This window comes from Pogoniulus pusillus, chromosome 41 (assembly GCF_015220805.1).
Source record: "Pogoniulus pusillus isolate bPogPus1 chromosome 41, bPogPus1.pri, whole genome shotgun sequence".
Lineage (NCBI taxonomy): Eukaryota > Metazoa > Chordata > Aves > Piciformes > Lybiidae > Pogoniulus > Pogoniulus pusillus.
In genome coordinates, this window is record NC_087304.1 from 4,605,427 (window position 1) to 4,627,471 (window position 22,045).

The window sequence follows — 22,045 nt, forward strand, 5'->3', positions numbered from 1 at the left end:
CCACCACCCTCAACCTGTGCCAGTCTCCCACCACCCTCAACCTGTGCCAGTCTCTCACCACCCTCAACCTGTGCCAGTCTCCCACCACCCTCAACCTGTGCCAGTCTCTCACCACCCTCACTGTAAACAACTTCTTCCTAACATCCACTTTCAATCTCCCCTCTACCACTTTAAACCTCCTTCCATCCTGTCCTTCCACTGCTCACACTTCAAGAAGCCATTTGACCTCCCAAACCAAAGTGCCTGTGCTCCCCAGGAATGCCAACAACAATTCCATGAACAGTTCCAACAGCAAGGAGATGCCAAAATCCTCATCCCTGCCAGTGCTGAGTGCATGGAAGTGAAATCCTTCCCATGCATTTAGCAACCCAACCCCACAGCCCTCCCCATGATGAACACCAAAACCTGGCACCGCCGAACACAGCAAAGCAACCTGCTGGAAGCCTGGAGGGAAGTGGACACAGAGCCAAGAGGAAAAGGGTGAAGTGTGGAGGTAGGAAGGGCCCCACAGCTTCTGAGCCTCTTACATTTATCCACACATCAGTGGTTTCTTCATAGATGACAAATGGCTGGATGCTTTCTGGCACAGATTTGGCAAACTCAGCACGCTGCTCTTCGCTCTCTGGGACTGGGATAAAGAGGGCTGGAGGCAGAAGGATTAGCTGCAGTCGTTGCTGAGGTCTGTCTAGGAACATAGCCCAGGCACTGGAGAGAGAAACACAAAATGCTTTCAGTTAGAAGGGAGCTCCAAGCTCAGCCAGTTCCAAGCCCCCTGCCATAGGCAGGGACACCTCCCGCTAGAACAGGTCCCTCAAGGTCTCATCCAACCTGGTCCTGAACACCTCCAGGGAGGTTGTGGAGCACAGAGTCAGTGTGGGCAATATGGGGGAGGTGACCCTAATCCAGAGACTTCTGCAAGTGTCTGTTGCTGACTTATAGAATGGAATGGTTTAGGTTGGAAGGGAGCTCAAAGCTCAGCCAGTTCCAATGCCCTGCCATAGGCAGGGACACCTCCTGCTAGAACAGGTCCCTCAAGGTCTCATCCAATCTGGTGCTGAACAGCTCCAGGGAGGTTGTGGAGCACAGAATTGCTTCCTTCCACTACAACAGGTTGCTCAAGGCCTCATCCAACCTGGCCCTGAACACCTCCAGGGTGGTTGTGGAGCACAGAAGCACCCAATGTGATCTTTGATCACATTGGGTGCTTCTGTGCTCCACAACCTCCCTGGGAAACCTGTGCCAGTCTCTCACCACCCTCAACCTGTGCCAGTGTCTCACCACCCTCAACCTGTGCCAGTTTCTCACCACCCTCACTGCAAACAACTTCTTCCTAATATCCACTTTCAATCTCCCCTCTGCCACTCCAAACCCATTCCTCCTCCTCCTCTCATTCCAAGCCCTTGTCAATAGTCCCTCCCCAGCCCTCCTGTAGCCCCTTTCAGATCCTGCAAGGCCACTCCAAGGTCTCCTCAAAGCCTTCTCTTCTCCAGGCTGCACAGCCCCAACTCTCTCAGCCTGAGAAGCTGGAGCTGAATGTCAGCAGCACAAAATAGATGTCCCTTTCTACCCCTCAGAACATGCAACCCTTTCCTCCCCCCTCTTCCTTCACTGGCAGAAAGGATTTAGGCATCTGAATGCAAAGCTTCTCTCCTCATGGCTGTTCTCTAATCTCCTGGAAGCTCTGCCAACAAATGTGGATTGCCAGACAGCTCTGGGGTGTCACCAGGGTATTGCTCAGGCAAGATGCCTGCCAGATTTGCCAGTGCCCATTCCAAGGGAGCACTGTTACCAGAACCCTGGCTGCAGCACATCACTCTCCCCATGGGCAGCCTTCTCCAGCAGCCAGCACCATTTGTTTCCCAGCAAGCTCCTAAGGAGCTGCAGTGATCCCTCTGAAAGTGATCCATTTGTAGCTTCCTCATCACAGGCTGCTCTGGGGTTGGAAGGGACCTTTAAGATCACTCAGTGACCAACTGGGCCATGAGGAAGGATGAAGAGGGGACTGGAGCACTGCCTGAGGGCCCTGGGGCTGCTTAGTCTGGAGAAGAGAAGACTGAGAGGGGATTGAATCAATGCCTGTCAGTGTCTGAGGGATGGGGGTCAGGAGGGGGGGACAGGCTCTGCTCACTGCTCCCTGGGATAGCAGGACAAGGAGCAATGGATGGAAGCTGCAGAACAGGAGGTTCCAGCTCAACATGAGGAAGAAGTTCTTGAGTGTAAGGGTCTCAGAGCCCTGGCACAGGCTCCCCAGAGAGGTTGTGGAGTCTACTCTGGAGCCTTCCCAGCCCTGTCTGGATGTGTTCCTGTGTGACCTGTGCTGGTCCTGCTCTGGCAGGGAGAGGTGAACTCTGAGATCTCCACAGGTCCCTTCCAGTCCCTACCATCCTGTGTGATGCTGTGATCCCCCTGCCACGGGCAAGGACACCTCCTGCCAGACCAAGCTGCTCCAGCAGGGAAAGGCACAGAGCAAAGACGAGCGGCGAGCGAAGGAGTCACTTCACTCTCAGCCTTGCTCCTCTCCAAGGAGAGTCATTTGAAGCTGTGCTGCACTGCAGGCCTCTCAACATGACAGATGGCAAAGCTACCACTGCATGGTGAGGCTAGCCCAAGGCCTGCAAAGTGCATCAAGGGAAGGTTCATCATTAAGGCAGACTTTCCAGAGAGCTACCTCTAGCTCAGCACCTCAGCGCCTGTGGATTTCGTGGGCTGATATATTCAGCACATTTAGATCAGCTCTGGTGCAGAACAGAAGCAGCACCAATGGGATTATCTTCCATAAAAGCTGTAGGAATTTAGTTTTCCAGAGCAGAGTTAATGAGGAGTTACAGAATGCAATCTTCAGAAGAGAGCTAAGTCACCTTAACTCCATCTGCATGCAAGTTGGTTAACAGCCGAGCAAGCTTTGGAGGGGCAGCCCCCAAAGAAGGAGGAGGAACAACTGAGAGGAAGACCCTAAAAAAGATGAAGAAATTGAGGGGCAACCTCCATAAAGAGGAGGAGGAATTGAAGGGCAACCCCCAAAAAAAGGAGGAGGAATTGAAGGGCAACCCCCAAAAAAAGGAGGAGGAATTGAGGGGCAACCTAAATAAAAAGGAGGAGGAATTGAGGGGCAACCTCCATAAAAAGGAGCAGGAATTGAGAGGCAACCTCCATGAAAAGAAGGAGCAATTGAGGGGCAACCTCCATAAAAAGGAGCAGGAATTGAGGGGCAACCCCCCAAAAAAGGAGGAGCAATTGAGGAGGAACCTCCATGAAAAGGAGGAGGAATTGAGGAGGAACCTCCATGAAAAGGAGGAGGAATTGAGAGGAAGACCCTAAAAAAGATGAAGAAATTGAGGGGCAACCTCCATAAAAAGGAGGAGGAGTTGAGGGGCAACCCTCCAAAAAAGGAGAAGGAATTGAGAGGCAACCTCCAAAAAGGAGGAATTGAGGGGCAGGCCCTTATAAAGCAGCAGAGAGGAAGGGGCAAGAGAAAGTCCAAGCTTTAACATTTGAAGCCAATCAGCTGGGGGTGAGCTGTGAAGCCCTGAGGCCAGGCTGGGCAGCAGAAGGCTGTGGCTGGCACATGGAGCAAGGCAGCTGTGGGAGCCCCCAGGTCTCAGAGCAATCTTTCCCCTTCCTCCACAAACTGCTCCCTTCCCCCTGATGCATTTAGCATCGATCACAGTCTGGACCAACCATCAAAGTCCTGACAGCACAACCTCCTTTGCAGTAGGAAGCTTATGGAGCCTGTGTTCAACATCTCCATCTCCCAGAGAATTCCCTGACTGCCCACTTAGGGTTGGAAGGGACCACAAGGATGATCCTGTGGGAAGAGTCCAGCATGAGGAGCACCTCAGGCCCTTGGTTTTCCTGCTGACAAGAGTTTGGATCAGCCACCAGCTTCTGCCTGCACAGAAACACCAGGGTGGGTAAGCTGAGCTCACCAGGGTGGGTAAGCTGAGCTCACCAGGATGACCAAGACACCCTGCAAACCACCACACACTTGAGTTTCAGGAGGCAGGATGCTGCCTTCTTCTTCCCCTTCCCTCAGCTCAAGAGTGGGGAATGCACACACAGAGCTTGGCTGCAGGCAAGGTCAGTACCAAGCAAGGGCTCCACCAAGCACACTGCTCCCCAGCAGCCTGGGCACTGAGCAGCTCGCTGTGGACAAGGCTCACTGCAATGCCTGCTGCTGGCACACTCACAGGATCACAGATGTTAGGGGTTGGGAGGGACCCAAGGAGATCCAGTCCACAGCAGCACCATCCAATCTAGCTCAGGGCACACAAGAACACATCCAGACAAGCCTGGAGAGGCTCCACAGAAGGAGACTCCACAACCTCTCTGGGCAGCCTGTGTCAGGGCTCTGGGACCCTTCCAGGCAAGAAGCTGCCCTTGTGCTGAGCTGGAACCTCCTGTGCTGCAGCTTCCATCCATTGCTGCTTGTCCTCTCCTGCACCTCTCCTCACCTTGCCCCTTGAGAAGCTTCACTCTGGATTCCTCCTTTAGCCCCTGGGCTTATTCTCAGAGATGAATCCCAGGCACAACACAGAACCATAGAATCAGTCCAGGGTTGGAAGGGACCACAAGGATCAGCCAGTTCCAACCTGCTGGCACGGGCAGGACACCTCACACTAGGTCAGGCTGTCCAGAGCCTCATCCAGCCTGGCCTTAAACACCTCCAGGGTTGGAGCCTCAACCACGTCCCTGGGTTGGTTCCAGCCTCTCACTGCTCTCATGCTCAACAACTTCCTCCTCACATCCAGTTTGAACCTCCCCACCTCCAGCTTTGCTCCATAAAGCAAAGCCTGGATGAGGCACTTAGTGCCACGGTCTGGTTGATTGGATAGGGCTGGGTGCTAGGTTGGACTGGATGACCTTGGAGGTCTCTTCTAACTGTTTGAGTCTATGATACAAAGCAGCTGGGGGCCTGCAGTGGCCAAGGGAAGCCCTTGGGAGGCTTAGTTTGGAAGAAAGAGCTCAGTACTATTTGCCATCTCGGGTCCATCCGGCACGGGCGATGTACTCCACGGTTGGAAACAAGGAAGCAAAGGGCTGCACCAGCTCCTTGTCCTGAGCACACAGGATCTGCAGCAAAGAGAAGGTCCAAGAGCAAGTCAGAATGCAGCCAGATCTCCCCCCACCTCCTCCCAGGGAAGCTCAGGGAAAGAGGAGAATAAGGAAGTTTAACTCTTGGCACCAAGAGCCAGGCCAGCAGAAGCAGCGAGCCTGCCTGCACATGGCAGGGAGAGAGAAAAAGCAAGCTCCAAAGCAAAACGATTTGGGCACTCAGCCACCACCAAGGATACAGCCAGGGACTGCTGCCCAGCATTAGATTGAGCTTCAACCCTCCTGCTCTACTACTGAGCACGGAATGGAAGCCCAACACAGCCTCTCCCTCCTTCCTCCCAGCTGCCTCCACACCAGAACAATCCTTTGCAGCATTTTCAAGTGTTTCTGTCTCTTGGATGAACAGAATAGAGGCCCAGCTGCTGAAAACAAAGGCTGACACTATCCAGGAATTCCTATTGAAACACTGTTTAGGAATTCTTAGTGACCTTGTCTTCATTTTAAGGAGCTTCAGCAGCAGTGAGCCCTCCCCTGTGCAGTATCTCATTCTGAGTTGGCATCACTTACCTTACCCTTGCTGTCTGTCTTGAACTCTGCCAGCTTTAGTGTAATCTTGGGGTTTTTGCTGCCTGTAGAAGTGAGAGAACAGCAAAATGGTCAACTTGGACACACAGCCTCAAGCAGGGAGTCCAGTTCTGCTGTCCCCAGCTGCTAGAGAGAGTCCAGAGGAGGCCACAAGGATGATGCAAGGGCTGGAGCAGCTCTGCTCTGAGGATAGGCTGAGGGAGCTGGGGGTGTGCAGCCTGGAGAAGAGAAGGCTCTGGGGGGAACTCAGAGCTGCCTGCCAGTGCCTGAAGGGATCCTGTAGGAAGGCTGCAGAGATCTTCCTCTCTGCAGCCCTCCTAAGGGTCTCCAGAGACACCCTTCTTGAGACAGGCTTCCTGAGGGTGTCTAGAGACAGGCCAAGGGGGAATGGTTTGAAGCTGAGGCAGAGCAGGGTCAGAGTGGAGCTGAGGAAGAAGCTCTGCAGTCTGAGGGTGCTGAGAGTCTGGAACAGGCTGCCCAGGGAAGCTGTGGACACCTCCTGTCTGGGGGTGCTCAAGGCCAGGTTGGATGAGGCTTTGAGCAGCTAAGTCTAGCTGAGAGGTGTCCCTGCCCATGGTGTTACTGATGCTGGACTCAATCTCCTGGTCCAGATCATCAATAAAGATATTGAACAGGACTAGCAGCCCTGTGGTGTCTCACTCACCTGTCCTGGGGTATCGATAGGAGTCTGTTTTCCTCTCCTCCAAGGCAGGTGAAGGAACATGAATGATCTCCACCTCTGACTCATCCACTTCCTCATACAGGATCCGCAGTGTTTTCAGATCCTCTGCACCTGGGACAGTCAGCAAGCACCTCTGCTGCAGTGCTGCACCTCTGCTGCAGTGCTGCACCCCTGCTGCAGTGCTACACCCCTGCTGCAGTGCTACACCTCTGCTGCAGTGCTGCACCCCTGCTGCAGTGCTACACCCCTGCTGCAGTGCTGCACCTCTGCTGCAGTGCTGCACCTCTGCTGCAGTGCTGCACCCCTGCTGCAGTGCTACACCCCTGCTGCAGTGCTACACCCCTGCTGCAGTGCTGCACCTCTGCTGCAGTGCTGCACCCCTGCTGCAGTGCTACACCTCTGCTGCAGTGCTACACCCCTGCTGCAGTGCTACACCCCTGCTGCAGTGCTGCACCCCTGCTGCCGTGCTGCACCCCTGCTGCAGTGCTGCACCCCCGCTGCAGCGCTGCACCTCTGCTGCCGTGCTGCACCCCTGCTGCAGTGCTGCACCCCCTGCTGCAGCGCTGCACCCCCTGCTGCAGCGCTGCACCCCCTGCTGCAGCGCTGCACCCCCTGCTGCAGTGCTGCACCTCTGCTGCAGTGCTGCACCCCCGCTGCAGTGCTGCACCCCCGCTGCAGTGCTGCACCCCCTGCTGCAGAGCTGCACCCCCTGCTGCAGAGCTGCACCCCCTGCTGCAGCGCTGCACCCCCTGCTGCAGTGCTGCACCCCTGCTGCAGTGCTGCACCCCCGCTGCAGTGCTGCACCCCCGCTGCAGTGCTGCACCCCCTGCTGCAGTGCTGCACCCCCTGCTGCAGTGCTGCACCCCTGCTGCAGTGCTGCACCCCCGCTGCAGTGCTGCACCCCCGCTGCAGTGCTGCACCCCCGCTGCAGTGCTGCACCCCCGCTGCAGTGCTGCACCCCCTGCTGCAGTGCTGCACCTCTGCTGCAGTGCTGCACCCCCTGCTGCAGTGCTGCACCCCCTGCTGCAGTGCTCTGCCTGCCCTGCCCCGAGCACCGCAGCAGCACCACCACCTGCGAACCTTCTTCAAGAGCACAACCCCAACCCCTCAGAGCTTTGTTCCCACGGGTGGGCTCCCCCAAGGACAGATCAAACCCCCAAAGCCTGGCTCTAAAATACCCCCCCCAGCAGGGGCAGCAGCAGGATTGGCTAAGCAGGACACTGACTGACCTTCTGTGGAGGCTGTGGGGCACCACCAATAGCCTGTGAAGCGATCGAACTCCTCCTGAATGACAAAAGTGGCTACCCCAGCAGATTTGGGATCATCGAGGACATTGGATAAGCCTGGAGAGGAAGAAAGGAGCATTTAAAGCTTTTAAGTCTCTTGAGGAAGAGAGGAGAGGTCCAAAGGAAGAATGCACTGGAAGAACTGGGTCTGGTTTTGGGGTCCTCGCTACAAAGACATTGAGCAGGTACAGAGAAGGGCAATGAGGCTGGGGAAGGGTCTGGAGGAGCAGCTGAGGGAGCTGGGGGTGTGCAGCCTGGAGAAGAGGAGGCTGAGGGGAGACTCTCTACAGCTCCCTGAAAACAGGCTGGAGCCAAGTGGGAGTTGTTCACCTCTCCCTAGTAACAAATGGCACGACAAGAGGAAATAGCCTCAAGTTGCACCAGGGGAGGTTTAGGTTGGACATTAGAAGAAACTTCTTTATTGAAAGGGCTCTCAAAAGCCTGGCCCAGGCTACCCAAGGAGGTGGTCAAATCCCTATTCCTGAAGGTGTTTGAGAGCCACAGAGATGTGGTGTTGAGGCTTAGCACCACCCCTGGCAGAGCCAGAGAGCAGTTGGACTGGATGATCTGAAAGATCTCTTCCAACCAACCTTAAGTCTATGACATGGAGCACTGTGGTGGGAATAAACTCTGAGGACAGGAGTCCTTCCAGCCTCCATCTGTGCCCCCAGCAGAAAGCAGCAGGTACCTTTGTGGCAGTAAGTCATTCGCTTCTCCTCCCCTGTCTCAATGTTGGCTACCCAGAGGTCGTTGTTATTGATGAAGGAGAAGAAGGCAGGGTCAGCTGGGCAGATCTTGGGGTCCATCCGTGGCCCTGTGCACTGAGTTTTGATCTCCAAAGGCTTCATTGGAGACACCTACACAGCAACAAAACACACAAACAGCTCTGGACCACAGCTGGGAGGTCGACCAGGAGGCAGCAATGTGCTCTGGTGGTCAGGAGGGGCAATGCCATTCTGGGGTGGATTGGTAGGGCTGTGGTAAGGTCAAAAGAGGTTCTCCTGCCCCTCTACTCTGCCCTGCTGAGGCCACAGCTGGAGTACTGTGTCCAGTTCTGGGCCCCCCAGATCAAGAGGGACATGGAACTGCTGGAGAGAGTCCAGCCCAGAGCCACAGAGATGCTGAAGGGAAAGGAACAGCTCTGTTAGGAGCAGAGCCTGAGGGAGCTGGGGCTAGGAGCAGAGGAGCTGAGAGGTGACCTCAGCAATGGTTCTCAAGATGTGCAGGTGAGTGGCAGGAGGCTGCAGCCAGGCTCTGCTGGGGGATGCCAGTGCCAGGCCAAGGGGCAGTGGTGGCAGCTGAGGCAGAGGAAGCTTCATTTTGAGATGAGGAGGAATTTTTTGCCTGTGAGGGTGCCAGAGCCTGGCACAGGCTGCCCAGGGGGGCTGTGGAGTCTCCCTCTCTGGAGACATTCAGAACCCTCCTGGATGTGTTCCTGTGTGCTCTGCTCTGGGTGCTCCTGCTCTGGCAGGGGGGCTTGGACTGGATGAGCTTTGGAGGTCACTTCCAGCCCCTGACATTGATTCTGTGATAGCATCTTCCAGCTTCACACTGAAAAGGTCTCAAGCATAGCTAGAGAAGAGCCCACGAAGGGAGGGCAAACACTGCTCCAAGGCCATAAGCAACTGGAGGTGGAGCCACCCCCAGTCACAAGCACGGAGTGACACTGATGAACCCTTGGCAGGCTCACCATGAATCCATTCTTGCCCCCATCTCGACAATGGAAGAGGCTGTTGCTGGCCTGGAAGAGGAAGAGGCCACTCTCACTGTGGAAGTCATAGGATGTGATCCCAAAGACACCAAGCCTCTTGCGTTCCCTCAAGAGCTCCTCTTCTCTGGAGTACATCCCATGGTGAGGAGTTGCCTGGGGTTGAAGGAAAAGCAAATCTGAAAGGCTCTGCAAAGAGAGAAACTTAACACACAACAGGAATGCTCCAAGGCTGGCAGCAGCAGGTCTGTGGATGCCCCAAACCCAAAGCCAGGCAGCAGCCTCACCACACAGAGCCAGAACCTGTGTGTCTGAAGGGCTTCAGCATCTGAAGGAGCCTACAAGAAGGCTGCAGGGAGTCTGTCTGCAAAGGCCTGCAGTGACTGACCTCAAGCTGAGGCTGGGAAGGGTTAGATTGGACATCAGGAAAAGGCTTTTCACTGAGAGAGTGGTCAGGGAGTGGAATGAGCTGCCCAGGGAGGTGCTGGAGTCACCCAGCCTGGATCTGTTTGGATGTGGTGCTTAGGGAGATGGTTTGAGGTGAATCTTGTAGAGCAGGGTTCTGGGTTGGACTTGGTGATCCTGAGGGGCTTTGCCAGCCTGCATGGTGCTGTGATCTGTGACAGGATGAGGACCAATGGGACTTGGTGCTCCTGAGGGGCTTTGCCAGCCTGCGTGGTGCTGTGATCTGTGACAGGATGAGGACCAATGGGACTTGGTGCTCCTGAGGGGCTTTGCCAGCCTGCATGGTGCTGTGATCTGTGACAGGATGAGGACCAATGGGACTTGGTGATCCTGAGGGGCTTTGCCAGCCTGCATGGTGCTGTGATCTGTGACAGGATGAGGACCAATGGGACTTGGTGATCCTGAGGGGCTTTGCCAGCCTGCATGGTGCTGTGATCTGTGACAGGATGAGGACCAATGGTTTGAAATCAGAGCAGACTTAGATTGGGTGTTAGGAACCAGGAGGATGGTGAAGCACTGCAACAGGTTGCCCAGGGAAGTGGTTGAGGACCCATCCCTGAAGATATTCAAGGTGAGGCTTGAAAGTGCAACCTGATTTAGTTGGGGATGTCCCTGCTGATGCAGAGGGGGTTGGACTGGATGACCTTTGCAGGTCCCTTCCAACCCAAACCGTTCTGTCACTCCAGGCTACAGGTTTGCCTCAGGGCAACAAGACCAACCACACAGCCCAGAGTTCCCTCTGCAGCAGAAGGATGAATTGCCAGCCTGGCACTGCTGCAGTTGGCACTTCAGCAGGCACTGAGGACAGCTGCACTTGCTCTGCTTATGCAAATCAGATGTAAGCAATTAACTCAGTGACGTTATCTGCAGCCCTCACCAACACTTTCCATGTCAGACACTGCAAACAAAAGCTCTTCCGGGGATCTTGAATTACCCTGAAGGGGACTGAGCATTCCAGACAGGGTCAGGTTTTCCACCAGGAACCTTTTCAGTAGGGAAGAATGACAAAACCCCTCCACCAGGCTCATCTTGAGCAGTGCTGTCAGTGACAATGCACAGCAGGAAAGGGAAACTTCACCTCCTTTCTGCTTCACTTGCAGTGGAGTCAGGGCAGAAGCAGCAGCTGAAATGCAGCTCAAGCAGGGCAGATGACAGACAGGCACTGCACTGAGCACACCAAGAGCCCAGAGAAGACACCCAGATGAAAGCTGCACTGTCCTCATAGCTTAGCACCAGGGCAGACTGGAGAGGTGCTGCTTCAGACTCCTCTTTGCTAGGTTCAGCCTCTCTCTTTGCCACATCAGCTGCTTCCATGCTCTCTGCCAGCTCCCTTGCACACACAAGTGACTGTTTTGTGTTGTGAAGCAAAGCAGTTCTTGACACAACAACCTCCCAACAACATCCTCTGCCTCTGTCATGCTTTTATCTGCACTGTTCAGCAGAGCTGTGCCCACCAGAGCCATCAGCTCAGGCTCTTCACACCTTCATACAATGGGTTGGGATGAAAAGGACCTTCAAGATCACCCAGTTCCAACTCCACTGCCATGGGCAGGGACACTTCCCACTAGAACAGTTTGCTCAAGGCCTCATCCAAGCTGGCCTTGAACACTTCCAGGGATGGAGACATCTCCAACCTCCCTGAGCAACCTGTGCCAGTGTCTCCCCAGCCTGACTGTAAGGACTTGGCTTACCTGGAAGTGATCCAGCATCTGTTTCCAGGACAGGAGCAGCAGGGCTTCCTTCCGTACCTTTTTGGGAATCTCTGAGTAAAGAAGGGAATTCTCTCTGCTCCCATATGGCATTCCTGTCAGGAGGACAGAAAGCAGCATCCTACCTCAGATGAATTAGCCAGGATCAAGAGCAAACTCAACAACAACAAACTCTGACACCAGAGGGGCTGGGATTGTGCAAAGCCTTTTCCCAGCTGTCATTCCCGAGCAGCTCTCAGTTCCATCAAGAGTAAGATCCAATTTACTCACACAGAGACACTGATTTATTCAGAGCTTTCCCCTAAGCACCATTCAGCACTAACCAAGCTCCTCAGAACTGGTTAGGTTCAACTTTCCTCTCTGTGGACTGGTTCAACCCACGCCCCAGATCTACTCTGAGCAAGCCACTCCCTGACCTGGTGACTCAACATTCAAACTCTCCACATTTCTCAGCCAGGGATTTTGCTACAGGGGAGACTTCATTCAGGCCAAGGCAACAGCCTGGAAGAAAGAAAGGGAGGGGAGGGGGAAAAAAAAAAGGCTTGGAAACTCCAGGAGGAGCCTTTCAAATGTGAACCACAGCACTACACACTCCAAAGTCTTTGTCACTTTACATAAGCTAGCAAGAGCTGCTGGTCTTGATCCAGCTTCCCAACCAGCCACAGACACAGAGGAGGGAAAAAAAAAAAGCCAAATAAACTCACCCTGAAACACAAATTTGGCAGCTTCAACAAAATCCAAGAGCAAGAAACTTGCCCTGTGCATATGTTCCTCAGAGCATCCTTTCAAAGGCTCCCCCTACCACCACCACCACCACCACACACAGCTCAGAATTACAGCCAGGGAAAAAGCTGCCCCTGCTATTTTGTCTACTCTGCACATGGTTCTGGGCAGGAGAAGAAGATTTCTGAGCTGGATAAGGCAGCAGTAAAGTTCCTTCAGATGAAAACTGAAATATTAATAAGCAGTCAGGAAGCCAAAGCAATATGTGAGCACATAATCCTCTGAGAGAGAGGAGCACCAAAGTGCTGAGCATGTGGTGTTTAATATAAGCAGCATCTGTCATGGTACAACAGAACATTCTATGGGGACAGCCCAGGAACGATTTAAAGAGGTCCAAAGAGAAAAGGGGAGAGAAAAAAACCACAACCCAACCACCCAACAACTAACCCAACCCTGCAGATAGCAACGGATTGCTTCTTATGGAGCCACACTTGGTATTTGGGTGACTGGGACCTGGGATTCCTTTCTCCTCCTCCTTTCTACACTGACCTCAGGCTGACTACAAGAAAAGCATTGCCTCCCCCTCAAAAAGAGATCCAAACTTGTTCCCCAAGTGAGCAAAAAGCAGGCAGGGAAGTTTCTCAGGAGTCTTCATCCTCCTCTTCAGCACGCAGTACCTATCAGTACTTGCAGAGATCAACTCTTCCACTTTGCTCTGCTGAGACCCCAGCTCCAATCCTGCCTTCAGTTCTGCTGTCCCCAGCAGGAGGACACAGAGCTGCTGGAGTACGTCCAGAAGAGACCACAAGGATGATGCAAGGGCTGGAGCAGCTCTGCTCTGAGGACAGGCTGAGGGAGCTGGGGGTGTGCAGCCTGGAGAAGAGAAGGCTCTGGGGGGAACTCAGAGCTGCCTGCCAGTGCCTGAAGGGATCCTGTAGGAAGGTTGCAGAGATCTTCCTCTCTGCAGCCCTCCTGAGGGTGTCCAGAGACACCCTTCCTGAGACAGGCTTCCTGAGGGTGTCTAGAGACAGGCCAAGGGGGAATGGTTTGAAGCTGAGGCAGAGCAGGGTCAGAGTGGAGCTGAGGAAGAAGTTCTGCAGTCTGAGGGTGCTGAGAGCCTGGAACAGGCTGCCCAGGGAAGCTGTGGACACCTCCTGTCTGGGGGTGCTCAAGGCCAGGCTGGATGAGGCTTTGAGCAGCTAAGTCCAGCTGAGAGGTGTCCCTGTGCATGGTGAGGAGGTTGGAGCAGATGAGCTCTGAGCTCCCTTCCAACCTGAGCCATTTTACGAGGCTATGATTTAACGCTGGGGCAGAGGGCCAATGGCTTCAAACTGGAGCAAGCTGGATTTAGATGAGACATTAGGAAGGAATTCTTCCCCAGGAGGGTGGTGAGGCAGTGGAACAGGTTGCCCAGAGCAGCTGTGGAGACTCCAAGCCTGAATGTGTTCAAAGAGACCTTGAGCAACTTGGTCTAGTAGGAGGTGTCCCTGCCCATGATGGGAAGGGTTGAACTGGATGATCTTGAAGGTCCTTTCCAACCCTCTGATGACAACCATTGCCTACTGATCTTGAACACCTCTGAGCTGCTGAAATGGGCTCTTGGTACCTAACAGCACAGGGCCCTCAACTCAAGGGATGCTCCCTGTGGCATTTATCCTTTAGCAGGAACGCCTGGAAGATGTTCTCCTGTATTCCCTGGCTGACACTGACCTGAAATGATGGCTCCAACTGCTCTGTGCCCTCTACACTGCAAAGCCACTCAACCTACCCTCATTCCTGGTCCTGGCTCCTATAGGACTCACAGCCCTGCAGAACATCACCCAGGCAGTGCTGCTCTGGTTGCCATTTCATCCAGAGCAGAACACACAAAAGCTTTTGAATGAGCCACTTCAATTCTGAGCTCTTTAAGCCTTCTAGATCAAAACCCACCTCAAAGTCAACTTGGCCTTGAAATACTTTTAAACAGCTTTAAATCACCTCTCACCTTTCAGACTCAGAGAGGACAAAAAAAACCCAAACCACACTCTACTAACTCTGGCTGCTGCCCTTTACAGCAGCTCTTGTGTCCTAAGAACGTTTGAGGAGCTGTAACAAATCGAGGCAGTGGCACACAGGAGCTGCTTAATGACAAAACAAATCAGTCCCCTCAAATCCAGCATCCTGTGTCCTGCCCTGACCCAGAAAAAAAAACACCAATCCCCACCCCCCCCCCCCCCCAAAAAAAAAAGAGGTAATAAAACCAACAAATCAATCCAAAAAAGGTCCAGAGCTGTGTGGAGTTCTCTTTACTGGCCCCAGTCATGCTCAGCTCATGCCCCCAAAGCATAACAAACTCTTTATAGAGTCTATAAAGCTTCTCCCAACATTACCAACCACAACATTCTGCAGTTACTAAACTCCAGCCACTCTGGCACTAATTACACCCTGGCTCCAAGGATAATGAGGGACCTGTGCAACACAGCTTGCTGCTCCTCTTTCACTCCTGCTCCAAGGACACAAACAAGCAAACAAACAACAGAAGCTATTTCCCTGCAAATGTCATCCCCAGTTCACTCCCACCTCAAGCTTTAGGGGTTTTATTTCCACCCTGCCCCTGAATCAGAATCACACAGCAACATCCAGCTTGGCAAAGCCCCTCAGGATCACCAAGTCCAACCCAGAACCCTACTCTAAAGGATTCACCTTAAACCATCTCCCTAAGCACCACATCTAAACCATCCAGGCTGGCAAAGCCTCTCAGGATCACCAAGCCCAACCTAGAACCCTACTCTAAGGGATTCACCTTAAACCATCTCCCTCAGCACTACATCCAAACCATCCAGGATACACCAAGTCCAACCCAGAACCCTACTCTAAGGGATTCACCTTAAACCATCTCCCTCAGCACTACATCCAAACCATCCAAGATACACCAAGCCCAACCCAGAACCCTACTCTAAAGGATTCACCTTAAACCATCTCCCTCAGCACTACATCCAAACCATCCAGGCTGGCAAAGCCTCTCAGGATCACCAAGCCCAACCTAGAACCCTACTCTGCAAGAGTCACCTCAAACCATCTCCCTAAGCACCACATCCAAACCATCCAAGCTGGCAAAGCCTCTCAGGATGACCAAGTCCAACCCAGAACCCTGCTCTAAAGGATTCACCTCAAACCATCTCCCTAAGCACCACATCCAAACCACCCTGAAACACATCCATACTCCAGCACCTCCCTGGGCAGCTCATTCCACTCCCTGACCACTCTCTCCATGAAAAGCTTTTTCCCTAATGTCCAATCTAAACCTCCCCAGACTCAGCTTGAGGCCATTCCCCCTTCTTCTGTCTCCCATGACCTGTGAGCAGAGCCCAGCAGCAGCCTCTCCATAATGTCCCATCAGGTAGCTGCAGACAGCAATGAGGTCTCCCCTCAGCCTCCTCTTCCTCACACTACCCATCCCCAGCTCCCTCAGTCACTCCTCATGAGGTTTATTCTCTAAGCCCTGAGATCATTCACAAAGCAGGGAGGCACCAGCAGCACCTCCACGAGCAGCCAGAACTTGCAACACAGTCAGCAATTACTGCCAGCAAATTCCCTTGAGAGTCAGCCTGATCCATCAGGTAAATCCCATTTCTCCTAACCTAGAGGCATGAGGAACATCCCTTCTCTTGCCCCATCACTTAGGTTGCCAAAGGACACTGTGTTCAAGCCTCCATCCTGAGGTCTGGCTGGCCAGGGAACAGAATCAAGCAGGTTGGCAGAGAGCTCCAAGCTCAGCCAGCACAACCTAGCACCCAGCCCTGGCCAACCACCAGACCATGGCACTCAGTGCCCCAGCCAGGCTTGGCTTCAACACCTCCAGGAATGGCAACTCCACCACCTCCCTGGGCAGCCCATTCCAGTGCCAATCACTCTCTCTGCCAACAACTTCCTCCTAATTGCTCCTTGGCACTAAGCAGAGCTGCTGTGGCTGCCTGGGACTGGAGAGGTCCCATGGAGGCACAGAATCACTTAAGCTGGAAAAGACTTTTGAGACCATCAAATCCAAATCCTGACCCAACACTGCTCAGTCCTATTACACCCTGGCACTCAGCACCACATCTCCATGGCTTTTAAACCCCTTCCCCCCCCCAGGAATGGGGACTCCAGCACTGCACTGGGCAATCTGTTTCAGGACTTGATAGCTCTTTGGGGAAGAAATTGTTCTTCATGTCCACCCTAAACCTCCCCTGGAGCAACTTGAGGCTGTTTCCTCTTGTCCTGTTCCTTGGGAGAAGAGACCAACCCCAGCTGGCTCCAACCTCCTTTCTGGGAGTTGCAGAGAATGGAACTGTGCTCTTCTAGGGGGGCAGCTGCCAGCAGGGAGCAGGGGCAGGCATGGTGCATGTGAAGATGAACATCTCAGCCCTCATGGGTGTCCCACCTCACTGCCTGTGGGGTCTCTTTCCTCTGGTCCTGTTGCTTGTTCCTTAGGAAAAGAGACTAATCCCACCTGGCTCCAACATCCCTTCAGGGGGTCGTAGAGAGCAATGAGGTCTCCTCTCAGCCTCCTCTCCCCCATGCTGAACGTCCCCAAGTCCAACCATCAACCTGACCCCACCATGGCCACTTAAACCATGTCCCTAAGTGGCATGGCCACACCTTTCTTGAACACCTCCAGGGATGGGGACTCCACCACCTCCCTGGGCAACCTGTGCCAGTGTCTCAGCACCCTCAACTTGTGCCAGTGTCTCACCACCCTCAACCTGTGCCAGTGTCTCACCATCCTCACTGCAAACAACTTCTTCCTCACATCCACTTTCAGTCTCCCCTCTGCCACTTCAAACCCATTCCTCCTCCTCCTCCTCTCATTACCAGACCTTGTCAATAGTCCCTCCCCAGCCCTCCTGGAGCCCACTTCAGATCCTGGAAGGCAACTCCAAAATCACCTCCAAACCTTCTCTTCTCCAGGCTGCACAGCCCCAACTCTCTCAGCCTGTGCTCAGAGCAGAGCTGCTGCAGCCCTCCCAGCATCTTGGTGGCCTCCTCTGCACTGGCTCCAACACTTCCCTGTCCTGCTTGTGCTGGGGGCTCCAGAACTGCACACACACACTGCCCCCTCCAGAGCCACACACACACAATGCCCCCTCCAGAGCCATGCACACACACAATGCCCCCTCCAGAGCCACCCACACACAATGCCCCCTCCAGAGCCGCCCACACACAATGCCCCCTCCAGAGCCATGCACACACACAATGCCCCCTCCAGAGCCACCCACACACAATGCCCCCTCCAGACCCACGCACACACACACTGCCCCCTCCAGAGCCACCCACACACAATGCCCCCTCCAGAGCCATGCACACACAATGCCCCCTCCAGAGCCATGCACACACAATGCCCCCTCCAGAGCCGCACACACACACACTGCCCCCTCCAGACCCACCCACACACACAATGCCCCCTCCAGACCCACCCACACACACAATGCCCCCTCCAGACCCACGCACACACACAATGCCCCCTCCAGAGACACCCACACAATGCCCCTCCAGACCCACACACACACACAATACCCCCTCCAGAGCCACCCACACACACAATGCCCCCTCCAGAGCCACGCACACACACAATGCCCCCTCCAGAGCCACCCCCACACACAATGCCCCCTCCAGAGCCACCCACACAGAGCCCCCCACCTGGGGTCTGCCGTGAGCAGAACAAAGCTGCCCAATCCCCCCCATCTCTGCTCCTGACGTCCTAAGCTTCACCAGCGAGCCCGCAAAGCTCCCAGGGCTTCCACCTCAGCTCCCTCACCTCCCAAACCTCCTCTCCCTCACCTCCCAAACCTCCTCTCCCTCACCTCCCAAACCTCCTCTCCCTCACCTCCCAAACCTCCTCTCCCTCACCTTCCAAACCTCCTCTCCCTCACCTTCCAAACCTCCTCTCCCTCACCTTCCAAACCTCCTCTCCCTCACCTTCCAAACCTCCTCTCCCTCACCTCCCAAATCTCCTCTCCCTCACCTCCCAAACCTCCTCTCCCTCCTGCCCTGCTCAGCAGCTGTCCCCCAGCCCCAGGGAGGCTCACCCAGGTAGTAGAGGCGGTGGGAGTGGGGGCTGGACTCCTCTGTCTTCCGCACGAACTGGAAGTCGTGGGGAGCTTTGTTGACGATCATGCCCGAGTACTTCCTGCTGCTGTGAATGATGTCCCTCAGCCCATCCCAGGAATGCTTTTGCACCTGGAATTGGGAAGGCACATCCTCCATCTCCACCACCTCAGAGCTGTCCGACAGCGCGTCCACCGCAGTCATCCTCTCTTCCCTTTCAGGACTGGACAAAAAGCTGAGGGAGAAGAAGGAAACCTTTAAAAAACAAAGGAAAGAAAATCAAGCAGGAATCTTTTGTCGTTTAGAGAAAGCTTCTTAAGGTTAAATAAGGGCCAGGAACTCAGGCTACAGATCCCAGGATTCTCTGTGCTCAAGGACTGGGTTTTAAACATCTGCTGAAAGTTGGGGGGGGGGAAATTCATCTCCCATCTCATGCTGAGAGCTGTTTGATGAAGATATTGACCCCAGAGAGTCCTTTTAAATGATGATATCACAGTGTCACAGTACCACCAAGGTTGGAAGAGACCTCACAGGTCATCAAGTCCAACCCTTTACCCCAGAGCTCAAGGCCAGACCATGGCACCAAGTGCCACGTCCAGTCCTGCCTTGAACAGCTCCAGGGACGGCGACTCCACCACCTCCCCGGGCAGCCCATTCCAGTGTCCAATGACTCTCTCAGGGAAGAACTTTCTCCTCACCTCCAGCCTAAATCTCCCCTGGCACAGCCTGAGGCTGTGTCCTCTTGTTCTGGTGCTGGCCACCTGAGAGAAGAGAGCAACCTCCTCCTGGCCACAACCTCCCCTCAGGTAGTTGCAGACAGCAATGAGGTCTGCCCTGAGCCTCCTCTTCTCCAGGCTAACCAATCCCAGCTCCCTCAGCCCCTCCTCGTAGGGCTGTGCTCAAGGCCTCTCCCCAGCCTCGTCGCCCTTCTCTGGACACGCTCAAGCATCTCAATGTCCCTCCTAAACTGGGGGGCCCAGAACTGAACACAGCACTCAAGGTGTGGTCTAAGCAGTGCAGAGTCCAGGGGCAGAATGACCTCCCTGCTCCTGCTGGCCACACCATGCCTGATGCAGGCCAGGATGCCACTGGCTCTCTTGGCCACCTGGGCACACTGCTGGCTCCTAAGTCCTGTTCAATGAATGTATCACAGAATGTTAGGGGTTGGAGGGGACCTTGAGAGGCCAACCCCCCCCACCACTGTCAGCAGGTCACACAGCAACATATCCAGGCAGGGGCTGGATGATTCCAGTGACCTTAGAAACTCTCCCTCCCAGATTCTAGGTGATTGTAGCTGTGAAAAGGAAGTACAAGCAGCAATCAGCCTGACTCAAAGGAAAACCACCTCAGGAATGTGGGTGGCTAAGTCATCGCAGCCATGACCCATCCAAAAGGCACACCAGCTCCTGGCCTGGAAGTCCTCTTCCTGTCCTGAAGCAAAGCAAACCCTTCACTTGAAGAAGTTTAAGCCTAAGCACAGCACACCTCACTTACCTGACGAGCTCCTGCAGCCAGGAATGAAGGAGGAGAGATGATGAAAGAGGAAGAAGAGAGCTGCTAGGAGCCAGCTGGCAGCAGCAGCAGCAGATCCTGGCCATACCCTGCCGAGCATGGCAGGCATTCCTCACACAGTTCCCACCTACAGGTTCTTGAAGGAGAGCCTCCAAAGAATGTCTCCACATGCAGCTCCAGCAAATGTTAATGTGAGGAGAGGTGGACTAAAAGACTTGCCCAAGGTCAATGATGTCATCTCCTGCAAAGCAGGAATGAGCCTAGGACTAGGGAAACCAGTTTGTGTCACCCCATGCAGGAGTGGATCTCCCTCCCTGACGTGGGAGAAGTTGCACTGCCCTCCACGAGGAGGTTTTAGATGGTTTGGGGGGAACCCAGGAGGATGTTACAAAGGATTTCAGGAGAACTTCAGGTGACTGACAAGCAAAACAAAAATGAGGCTTGGGAGGTTTGCTCTGTGGAGAGAGAATCACACAGCATCCAGGCAGCAAAGCAGTGACTGAGGATTAGGTTTGTCCTCAGAAGCCCCAAGATTTGCATTTCCAAATGAGATGTTTCTTGAGGGCTGCCTGTCATTTGGGACAGCCACCTGCATTCTGGCAGGGGAGCAGCTTCTGAGAGCAAGGATTAAGCAAGAATTAACAGAGGAACCAAACCTTGAAGGCTTTCAGCCTCAGGAAGAGGCAGCAGGAATCCTGGTGCTCTCTGCTAGGAAAGGATTCCTAGGGTGGTTATTTATACTCCCACCTCTGCCCATTTCCCACCAGCAGGATTTTGCAGGACAACCCCAAGTGTCCCTTGGGGATGGTTTGCACCTTCTGACAATCTCCCCAAAAGGAAGTTCTCACCTAGCTCAACATCTTATGCAATCACAGCAGGGGATGAGCAAACCCAAACCAGAGCACATTTGGACTTCCTTAAACTGCAGGCACAGGGCACGAGGGCTGGAAACAGAATCACATCTTCAAGCTGCTAAGTCACTCAGTGGTACAGAATGTGCAAGTAATGGCCCAAGAGCAAGCTCCTGAAATAACATCTGCAGGTACTCCTGGTGCCTGCTGCCCAGCAGTAAAGCCACAGCTTGGAACTGAAGAGCCTTTTCCAATCAAAGGCAGGCAGGAAGCCCGAGTGAAACCACGAGAAGAGGACGTGATGGGATGCTCTAAGGCTGTCAGAGTGGCTGTGGCCTCTGCTGCCTGCACCCAGGCTCTCCATTTTAAGCAACTAAAAGCCCATCTGAAGGCAGAAGTGGTGCCCAGCAGAAACACAGGACAGGGAGGCCACAGAAGTAAACCAAACCTTCCTCACGTGGGCAAAATTCTCTCGACTTGGTCTTGCTGCAGGTCAAGTCAGGCAGTTAAAATCATCTGCCTTTGGCCCAAGGGGTCTGACACTTGGGTTTCACTCTCCCAGCAGGTGAAATCATCTTATGTAGCCAGCTTGGCTCCTCATGAGGGAAAGCTACACCTCTAAGGGCTCTAAACAGCCCACTGGTGACTGCCCCAGACTGAATCACAGAACTGGCAGGCACCTCGAAGGTCATCCAGTTCCAGCACCCCTGCCATGGGCAGGGACACCTCACACTAGGTCAGGTTGCTCAGAGCCACATCCAACCTGGCCTTAAACACCTCCAGGGATGGAGCTTCCACCACCTCCCTGGGCAACCTCCACCCTCTGGAGGTGGAAGCTGGAGCCCATAGAATCATGCAATCAATCAGGTTGGAAGAGACCTCCCAGATCATCCAGTCCAACCTAGCACCCAGTCCTGTCCAGGCAACTAGATCATGTTTTAATCACAGTCAGTCAGCAGGAACATCCTCCACTAGATCAGGTTGTTGAGCCTCAGCTGAGCATGTCCAGGGATGAGGCCTCAACCACCTCTCTGGGCAACCTGTTGCAGCTCTCAACCACCCTCATTGTAAAGAGCTTTTTCCTAACATCCAATCTAAATCTGCTCTTCTCTCTGATTTTAATGACTCAGTGGGGAAGTGAAAGGCTCAGCTTTCAGCTTGGTACTGTTCTCCCTCTGCTGACTGTGACACCAGAATAGAGCAGCAGGGTAGGCAAAACAGCCATCACACAGTTAGGTGGAGGTGTTGGGAAACACCACCAGGAGACAGCTGGAGTGTGCTGGAGTCTCTCAAAACTTGGGTCCTGGCAGGAGAGAGAGGGAAAAGAAACTCCAACTGCTTCACCCATGGTTTCAGCCACCTAGCCAGAACACAGCAGCAGCACACACATGAATCTACAAGTGTGT

The 22,045-nt window shown here is 54.0% G+C and overlaps 1 protein-coding gene across 4 annotated transcripts in view; it reads right to left on the reverse strand.

Moving 5' to 3' along the window:
* DPP9 (dipeptidyl peptidase 9) overlaps positions 1–22,045 on the reverse strand; it is a 40,637-nt gene that overhangs the window by 15,388 nt on the left and 3,204 nt on the right. For 3 of the 4 annotated variants that reach the window (XM_064175329.1, XM_064175328.1, XM_064175327.1), the window contains 9 exons: positions 18,258–18,511; positions 11,470–11,582; positions 9,296–9,469; positions 8,294–8,462; positions 7,549–7,662; positions 6,302–6,430; positions 5,620–5,681; positions 4,970–5,070; positions 528–705 (listed from right to left, as the gene is read on the reverse strand). In XM_064175329.1, the coding sequence (XP_064031399.1) occupies positions 528–705; positions 4,970–5,070; positions 5,620–5,681; positions 6,302–6,430; positions 7,549–7,662; positions 8,294–8,462; positions 9,296–9,469; positions 11,470–11,582; positions 18,258–18,480 (1,263 nt within the window). In that variant the 5' untranslated portion in view covers positions 18,481–18,511. Of the gene's footprint in view, positions 1–527; positions 706–4,968; positions 5,071–5,619; positions 5,682–6,301; positions 6,431–7,548; positions 7,663–8,293; positions 8,463–9,295; positions 9,470–11,469; positions 11,583–18,257; positions 18,512–22,045 lie in introns of those variants that run through there. The other variant, XM_064175330.1, reaches the window with a different exon arrangement.